The sequence below is a fragment of the Ahaetulla prasina genome, chromosome 1, assembly GCF_028640845.1.
Source record: "Ahaetulla prasina isolate Xishuangbanna chromosome 1, ASM2864084v1, whole genome shotgun sequence".
NCBI lineage: Eukaryota > Metazoa > Chordata > Lepidosauria > Squamata > Colubridae > Ahaetulla > Ahaetulla prasina.
Genome location: NC_080539.1, coordinates 90,315,679 through 90,325,068, shown reverse-complemented (window position 1 = coordinate 90,325,068; position 9,390 = coordinate 90,315,679). Strand labels below are relative to the sequence as shown.

At 38.6% G+C, this 9,390-nt stretch overlaps 1 protein-coding gene across 7 annotated transcripts in view; it reads left to right on the top strand.

The window, feature by feature from the left end:
• The first annotated feature begins 313 nt into the window (after positions 1-313).
• Positions 314-9,390, top strand: part of QKI (QKI, KH domain containing RNA binding) — a 135,954-nt gene continuing 126,877 nt past the window's right edge. For 2 of the 7 annotated variants that reach the window (XR_009153306.1, XM_058168080.1), the window contains exon 1: positions 1,288-2,197. Coding sequence is in view for 4 of the 7 variants with exons in the window: in XM_058168080.1 (XP_058024063.1) it covers positions 2,056-2,197 (142 nt within the window). In the remaining 3 variants the exon portion in view is untranslated. Of the gene's footprint in view, positions 336-1,287; positions 2,198-9,390 lie in introns of those variants that run through there. The other 5 variants (XM_058168104.1, XM_058168092.1, XM_058168085.1 and 2 more) reach the window with 5 other exon arrangements.

Genomic DNA, 9,390 nt, shown 5'->3' with positions numbered 1-9,390 from the left:
GCCCAGCAGAGGTAACCGCTTTTCGCGGGAGACCCTCCACCCACATCCACCCCAAAGGGCACCCACGCGTGCCGCTGCGCCCAAGCCCTCTGGCGTGCAGAGGATGGAGGCGGGAGGGGGGGAGATGCCAAGCAGACGGGAAGGAAAGCGAGCCGCCGCCGCCGCCCAACTTCCCAGATAGTCTCTCAAGAAAGTGCAGCGGCCCGTGTCTACACCGCCAGAGGTCCGGATCACCAGCCGATGTAAAAGCTTTGGCTTCCCACCGTTAAGCGCTCGGACGGGGGGGGGTTCCCCCCGCATGCGGTAGGAAGAGACCTCCCGAGTGAATGGCTGAGGTAAACTTTGCACGAGTAAGCGCCTACGGCTTCCCCGCGGAGAAGCCGCCTTGCTTAATAGCCGCGCTCTCCCCATCCCCTCGCCACCGCTACACGAGATACACGGACGACCACCCCTTCTTGATGCACCCCCCCCACCTCCTCCCGCGACCTGTCTTCTTCTCTCTCGCGCAAGCGCACAATGCTCGCTTCGATCCCGCCTCTCCCATTTCAATCCTTAAAACCTAAAATATAAGGGGCCGCGGGCCGGCGCCACACAACCGAAAGCGCGCGCGGGCGCGCACCCTCCCGCGAATCGCGGGTGTCAAGAAAACGCAGCGCGCTTGCGCCTCGGAGGCAGCGCAACCCCCTCCCACTAGCACCACGTGACCGGGCCCCGCCCCAACAACGGATCTGTGAAGTACCCCGGAGTTTGTTCAGTTTCTTTCTCGGGCGGTTGCTTACGGGATTTTTGTACACAGCAAAACAAGCAAAACAAACAAACAAACAAACAAGCAAAAATCGGCAGGGCGGCAAACCGGGAAGGAGGGAGAGGGGAAAAGGCAGGATCACGCGCACGCGCGCAACGACCTCGCGCGTAAAAGTAGTACGAGGCGGGTGGCGCGAGCGTTCGGAGGCGCGCGCTAGCGCGCCCCGTCATTCCAAAGCCCAGGGATATCACACGGGTGTGGGTGTGAGGGGCACACTCCCTTCCGTTACATCGCCGGCCCTCAACCGAGTCCCCAGTCAGTCACAGGCAAGCCGGAGGGGCGGGGCGGAGTGGATCTGCCAAGTGGCGCCGCTGCCGCCGCCACTACCGTTGCCGTCGCTGATTAACGGCCGCCCCGCCTCTGCTCCTCCGCTTCCCCCTCCCTGCCTCTCTGTTCCCTCCCCTTCCCGCCGTCGTTGCTTGCTGCCGCCGCTGTCAGCGCCGCCTGAACTGAAGCGAACTCCAGAGCGAACTGAAGAGGAGGCGGCGGCAGGAGGAGGAGGTGAAGGCACCACGGCGGCGGCAGCGGCGGGGCTGAGAGTCGTCAGCCTCAAGCAAACGGCAGAAGCGGGAAGGGAGGGAGGCGAGGCGGCGCGGGAGACGAGGCGGAACTGCCACCAGCAGCAGCGGTGGGAACAACAACAACGGAAGCACCGCCGGTGGCCGGGAACAGCTTTACAATACGCGGCGGCAGCAGCGGCAGCAGCAGCGGGGACTCCGGGAAACAGCCAAGTCCGCCGCCCCTTTGCCTGCCTCCTCGCCTCCCTCCCCGCCGCGGAGACAGACCAGGGGGCAGCAGCGCCGAGAAAAGGGAGCCGCGACCAACGTCTGCCTGTGCGGCGAGGGAGAGGAGGGAGAACTACCGAAGACTGCGCCGCTTTGGAGAAAGGCATCCAGTGGGAGCGGCGACAGGAAGCGGCGGCGGTGGAGGAGGATCCCTGTACAGTCGGGGTGGTGGAAGAAGACTAGGGCGCAACCCTCCCTGGTGGCGGCGGCGGCTGAGGAGGGTTTGGGGTGGCGGTTATCGAGTTCTCCCCTTTTATTTTCCTCCGAGACCCGCTGCGGCGTGCTTGTGGCTTCTTCGTTGACGAGACCCCCTTTTCCCGCTCTCTTGTTTTCCTAAGGGGGGGAAGAGGCCTCTCCCCCCCTCAGCCCACATAACACACCCCGTTTCTTCCCCGCCTGGCGTGCACCCAGTGCGGTGGTTGGACGAGTGCTGGTGCGGGCGCTCGCTCGCTCTCTGTTTGGAATATGGTTGGGGAAATGGAAACGAAGGAGAAGCCCAAGCCGAGCCCCGATTACCTGATGCAGCTGATGAACGACAAGAAGCTCATGAGCAGCCTCCCTAACTTCTGCGGGATATTCAACCACCTCGAGAGGCTGCTGGACGAAGGTAAAACACAATTACACAAACTCAAAACGGACCCCCCCCCCACAAGTAACTATTCTTTGTAAGTCGGAGGGTGAGGGGGAAAATGGTGGCCCTTGCCCCGGCCTCTCCGCGACATAGATCCGCTTTGCCCTTCCCGTTCCTATCCAGCAAATGGGGGCGGACTAGGCTTTGCGCCCCCTCAATGGCGTCGTTTGGCTTTGCCTCTTTTGCCCATAAACAAAGAGAAGCGGGAAGTCTACACGCAGAAGTTTTGGCCTTTGGGGAGCTATGAACTCTGAACGTCGTTTTATTTTTATTTTTGCGCAGATACTTTTCAATAGGCAAACCTCAGTATATAAAATTATATTTTGTAGAAGAAAAAAGTCGGGAGAGGAGAAAGTTTTTTTTTTTAAAATGGGATTGTAGCATTTTGAGTTCTTAAATCCTCATTGGAAGTATGAAAGGCAAAGTAGGCCCGATGAAATACTTTTAAGCAACTTAAGTCTTTCAGCCTAAACTGTACATGGCTGATTTTTATTTTGAGGTTGGGCGGAGGGACATGAAAAAAGCTGGAGAAACTTGAGGGCTCAGTTTTTATTCAATATTGAGCTGGTTGTCGCCTAAAAAGACAAAAAACTCTTAGATCTGTGAATACACATTACGAACTTTATTAGCTTCTACCGTGAAGAACAAACATACTGGGTGATTCTCGATTTGAGTATCAAAAGCCAACGCGAAAAGTGCTTTTGGAGTCTCTGAATACCCGTTGGTAGTTTTAGGCCGTGTGCGTAATCTCGATCTGCCTGTAGTTAGTTGAGTTCCAAGAAGGTGCAAAGTGAGTAACTTTGCAGACCGAAGTGTCTGCTGATTTAGGTTTCTGCAAAATAACTTAAAGTATTACAATTTTTAAACAAATTATTCGGTTTGAGAATTCAGATAGAAATGTCATAAACAATATCTTCTTAAATATAAAAAGTTTTGAACGTATGCTATATGTTCAGTCTAAAATTCAGTCAAAATCCACTTCTAAAAGTTCCCATCTTGAAACTTCCATATTTGAAGAAGACTTGAAATATGAAATATGAAACTTTAAATATGGAATATGAAACTTCCATATTTCAAGAAGACGGGAAACTTGGTGACTATCAGCCCATACCATTTGTGAATTAGACTGATAGTGCTTTTCAGGTTCCGTCTGAGATGATTTAATCATCAGATGATTTAATCATGTTGGAGAAGCATATTCACAGTTGGAACTGAAATGTGACATATATTTGAAACATTTTTGGGTTCCTTTGAAGGAGATTGTTCAAACAGCAGTTGATTGGAGTGTGCATTTGGCTAATTCTAGTTTAGATGAAAGTTAATAACATACCCTGGATATCAAGTAAAGAAGTTTGAGTATAGACATTTTATGGAAATAGTTTAGTATAAATTTCTCCTTGCAGTTCCTTTTTTAAAATAACTGTATTTACCACAACACTAACAATGATTTTAAACATTTCTGGAATCATAGGGGAATAGAAGCATAATAAATCTGTAAGAAGAGCAAATGAGAATATTTTTGGTGTGCCTATTTCAAGAATATATTAAGTCACTGAATCTTTTGAATGCTCTTGAAGCTTTGAGCTGTCAGGTTTTTTTGTAAGTCCAAAATAAGGACTGGAAAATCTAATAATTCAAAAGTCAAACTGTTTGCCCCAATATTATATATGTTTTTTCCTGTGCTACTGTTAAATTTTGTTCGTTTAAATCCCTTTAAATCCTGTTTTCTTGTTTGCATTGGCTTCTGGGTGGAAGAACTGCAAATGTTGAAAACTTTCTGGAATGTTAAAAAAATGTCCTATGCAAATAAGTGATTTAAATGTTTTAAGAGATGAACGCTAAGGGGCGCCAGTTCTTTCTTTCTGAAAAAAAGATTAAGATGGTTTTAAATGTTAATATCAAAATCAATGTATTTGTGTTGTATTTAAGACATAAGAAATTAAGTTTAAAACACAAGCATATTCACATAACTTATTTTGATTTTTTGTTGCTTGGGTTAGTGATATTTCTTTCCCCTAAAATTTTATTTATTCATATTATAATATTGCAAAAAGTATTGCAAAATATTGCAAAAAGTTTATACAATTGGAAGATATTAGGAAGAATACATAAACTGTTGTTCAGTATCACTTGCAAGTAACTTGTTTACAAGAATAACATTTTTCCTCAAGAGATCTTTAGTGGTGGTTTTTTTTTTTTTTTTGAAGATTACATTTTTTGGAATGCTAAAAACTAATAATACTGTATTTCTGTGAACAAGCAGGGGGAAAGTAAAATACAAAATTTACTTATTCTGCAATTTTTAATATTATTGGTATTTACACTAAATTATCAATATTTGCTTAGCTTATTTCAAGTTTAAAATGAAAAGAAACATATAACATTTTAATGAAAACTGTTATAATTATTGAAAAAAATTGGATATTTTCATCTTTCCAAATTCTTATATATGAATGGATGTACTTTTGAAGGGGCATAAACATTTTCTATTATGCACCCTTTTATATTCAAAAGTAAAGAAGGGGAAAATAATAAGATGAAAAGATTTTCATTCTTTACATAATCTATAGCTGTTTCTATAAATGGATAAATATATAAATAAAGCAAAAGATTTTTTTAAAAATGAAGCAATTTCTATTGGTTTACAGTAACCTATAGAAAGAAGAGGAGGAGTTTTTCTGAGTTTGAAGCTATAATTCCATCAATTACATCTTAAAATTATTGAAATCATATTTTAAAGCTAAAACCTTTTCATTTTTTGAAAAGAGAAACCTGTCGATTTCTATGTTCTTGTGTCCTTGTGTTATGAATATCTATAAACTGAATATGAAATTCCAGTCAATGATCCAAATCATTCTTGGCATAAGGGAGAGAGAGGGAGATTGCTTTATGTGTATGATATTCTTAAATAATTTTAAAAAACAGCTGTCTTAATTGGGCTTCCAAGTTACTTTTTTCAGAAAAATCAGCAAGAAACTGCTATATTACATTTATAAATTTCTCCCCAGCCTTGAAGTGTGTGTGATGAATGTTTATTTATCATACATTATAACTTAAACATGTCCTCTTGACCTGTAGTATATATTTATTTAGCTTAATCTTTATAACTACACTCATTTGCACTAACTAATGATATAATAAAACCTTTATCATCTAAAAATAGGATTTTAAAAAAATTCTATGACTATTGTGTGTATTCTTAGCTAACATTTCTCATTATAAATTATTTAAAATTGGTTTGAAAAAATGTAACCCTGAATTTTTATTTTGAATGAATCATAATTAAATGACACAAGATGCAAAAGAAGAAGTGTTATTAGCTTGAATATGATCTAATAATACATTTGACAAAGACTAAACAGTCAAAATGACATGTTGCGGCAATTAAGTTTTCAATTTGATCCAACAGCCCAATTTTCGAACAAGTATAATTGGTACCACATTATTACAGACCTACTGCATGTGTGAATTCACGCAGTCCATTTTGAGCCTATTTCTAATATATTAAACTGAAATTAATTCAGGTTTCCAAAATGTTCTAAATTTCTCAGCACTTTTACAGTATGAATTCTACAGTGTTAATGAGTAGTAGCATAGGCAGCCATTTTTAATAATTCCTGAAAGAGCTAATACTGAATTAGGTAATATGTTCCTGAGTTTATTTTAATTAGAATTTTTTATTTTATAATCTATAAAACCACAACCAGGTAAGTCAGTAGGTAACAGTTAGAGATTCCAGTGAATATATATTTAAACACGGCATACAAGAGTTAACATTAATTATGTTTCATTCTATTAGTGAAACTTTCCTCATTGCTAATAATATTACATATTACAGTAATTAAATATATTATTGTCAGTGAAAAGAAATCTATAAGATTTCCTTAGCATTTCCTTCCTTTCCTTTTTTCTTGAAATTTTCTCCTATATTTTTATATTTTATATTATTTAATATATTTATATTTACTGCACAAGAGAATTTGCCAGCCATATACAAGCATTTTGGAAATAAGTTATTTTATTCCATTTAAGGCATTTATTTTACTTTTCAGTACTGCATTCAATAAACAATCCTAATGATTTCCCTACTGACATTATTTCATTGGTAGAATTGTTAAATGAGAGAAACAATATGTCTCAGTTAAGGCAATTACATTTGTGAGGAGTGCTGTAGAAACATACCTGTGGGTAAGATTTCATTTGAAAGTTGCAGTGCCCAATTAAATGTGTTTCTGTACAGATTTTATGTTAAATTTTAAACTTATAACCTATCAATATATATTTATAAAATACAGAATTATTAGAAAATCCATGTAGGTGTTTGGTGTGCAGGGATATGATTTTTTTTTCTTGATATATACTAGTAAATTTTATTTATTTGAATGTAGTACCTAGATGTGACTTGCACAGCAGCACATTATTTCCAGTGTTGATTTAATAATAGTGGAAAGTCTTGATTTAATAATAGTGGAAAGTCTGTATTCAATATAATGTTGCATATGACAACTTCCTTCGGGTTTACAGAAGCTTCAGGGTTTTTTAAATTTTAAAGCTAAAACCAGCATTTTGGAAAGATACTAAAAGTATACATAATTTGAAAATAGCTTCATTAAACCCAAATTATGTATTGAATAAATCAGAACAAACCATTTCATAGATAGTTTCTGATAAGATTAGTAGCTACTTATGATAAAGCTATTGAAAAAACATGTTTAATGACTTTTTGGCACTTTTGGTTGAAAGTAAATAAAAATTGTTTCTTTTTTGTAAGTTCCATGTAATTTAGAATATATAAACTTACGACAGTAATGGCAATGCATTTTAAATAAATATAGTTTACTGTAAACTGTGTTCTTGCATTTCAAATTCAAGATTTATGGGTCATTGGCTTATTTATATCATTGTTTCCAACTTTGATACAAAATACTAACTTAAAGTTCTCACTAATAATTTTTTAATTTTTAATAGCTTATCATACGAATACTTATTTTTTTTTCTTATCAGGATTTTTGAAAAGATTGTCCTTATGAATTTAAGATGAATATAAATTTATTTTTCCTGATTTGATATATCAATCATTTGATATGTCTGTTAGCTAAGAAAATATAAATAGAACCTTTACCTCTTATCCTTAGATACATTTCATGTTTTAGTATATACAGTAACAGGGAAGGAAGAAACAATAGAAGATATTTTTTATACGGAAACAACTGAATAATTCATTTGTCACACTAAACTCCTTAATTCTTAAAGCACAGATGGTTAAATTTTGGCTGAGATTGAGAGTTGTATCTGCTTTTGGGGAATCTTCACTGAACAGCAGTCTACCATGTCATCCAATGGAGGGAGGAGACTTTCCAAAAGCATCCTAGTTTCTTATGACTTACGTACAAGGGAAAGAAGTTAATGATAATTGAGGCATTAGTATCATTGAGATTGCTTACTATTTGCATGAAAGATTAAGAAGGATACCAAGACTATAAATTACACTAAGAAATTAAACATATTCTGCAAGAAGGCAATATTGAACCATTTCTGTGCTGTTGCCAAGAAAATTACCTAGTTGTATCTATTTAATCACTAGCAGTTGACTCAACTGTGATCGTAACCTTTTTTGTTTAACGTATGATAATAAGCTGGGAAAAAGAAATTGTTAGGATAAAAGCTCTCACTGGGCATTCTTTTTTTTTTTTTTTGTTTACATTTATACCCCGCCCTTCTCCGAAGACTCAGGGCGGCTTACAGTGTATAAGGCAATAGTCTCATTCTATTTGTATATTTTTACAAAGTCAACTTATTGCCCCCCCAACAATCTGGGTCCTCATTTTACCTACCTTATAAAGGATGGAAGGCTGAGTCAACCTTGGGCTGGGCTCGAACCTGCAGTAATTGCAGGCTACTGTGTTCTTAATAACAGGCTTTACCAGCGTGAGCTAAACCGGCCCAGCGATTCATGCTTGAAAACATGTATTTGGTTTCTACCCATTGTATTTTGATATAGATATTGCTTTGAATACCACTATAGTGGTGTATTGCTAAATAGAATGTATAAAGGAACTAAGTACATTATTCTGTGCTGTGTGTCTTTCCTGAATGAACTACTGGAAATTTAAAATACTAAACATAGTTTTTGAAACTGTTAGATTTTAAATTGTGGATTTGAACTTCAATGCAGTTAAATATTATAGACAGAATGTGAAAGAAGTAATGTTTGTTTACATCTTTTTCATCTAGAATTGTGACTGTTGACTTATTCAGCCCTCACAGAGGAATTAAAAAATAAAACAAATCAGAAGATTCTTGTGAAGCGTGCAGACCTCTCCCCAGAATTGCCCAGCCTATGTAATGTTAAAAGTGTCTATTTGTTTATCCTTTTGTAGACAGTTGTTGAATAGCTTCCAGAATTTTTATTACATTGCTCTTATGGGAATAAAAAGGTAACTTTATAAAGTCTTAGCTTCATTTTTCTAGAAGCCTCCTGTAAACCTAATATTTCCAATTGTATATTTATTCTTTGTGTGTTGTATAGAAATGGAAGTCAGTATGTTATGTTTTAAATTATATAAAACAGCCTAGTGTAGAAGATAAAAGAAATCTGTCTTTCTTTGTCAACTCCCTGCATTGTCAAACTGATTGTCGAGAAAATGATTTCTCAAGTTAGATTGGAGCCCATTGTTATCTATAAAGAATCATTTCATTCTTCTCTAATGTTGAATTTGAACAGAATTTAACACATGTTTATCTTTTCCTTTAAAGAACTCAAGGCAATGCAAGGCACATGGCTCATTTTTCCATTTTACCCAGAATTCTAGCAAGACTCCAAGGTAGATTTAGGCTGAGAGGGATTATTAATGAATGGCTGCTTGGATTGCACTCTCATATAGGAATTATTTGGGTTTAAGTTTCCTTGAGGTTAGTGGTGCAGTTCTAAGAAAACATGTAGTTAAAAAGTGAATAACTAGGGATATCCAACTAGCCCTATTAAAATAAAACATTACTAGTTAACACTTTGTAAAAATCAACTACATCTGAAACTGTTAAGCACAATAGTTTAATTTTGACTCTACAAATCTTGATTGTTTCCAAAAATATTAAATAATGAATTAGCCTCTTTTCTGAGAGAGAAATTAAAGGCTTGAACACATTCATTTATATTTGTCTACAGATTT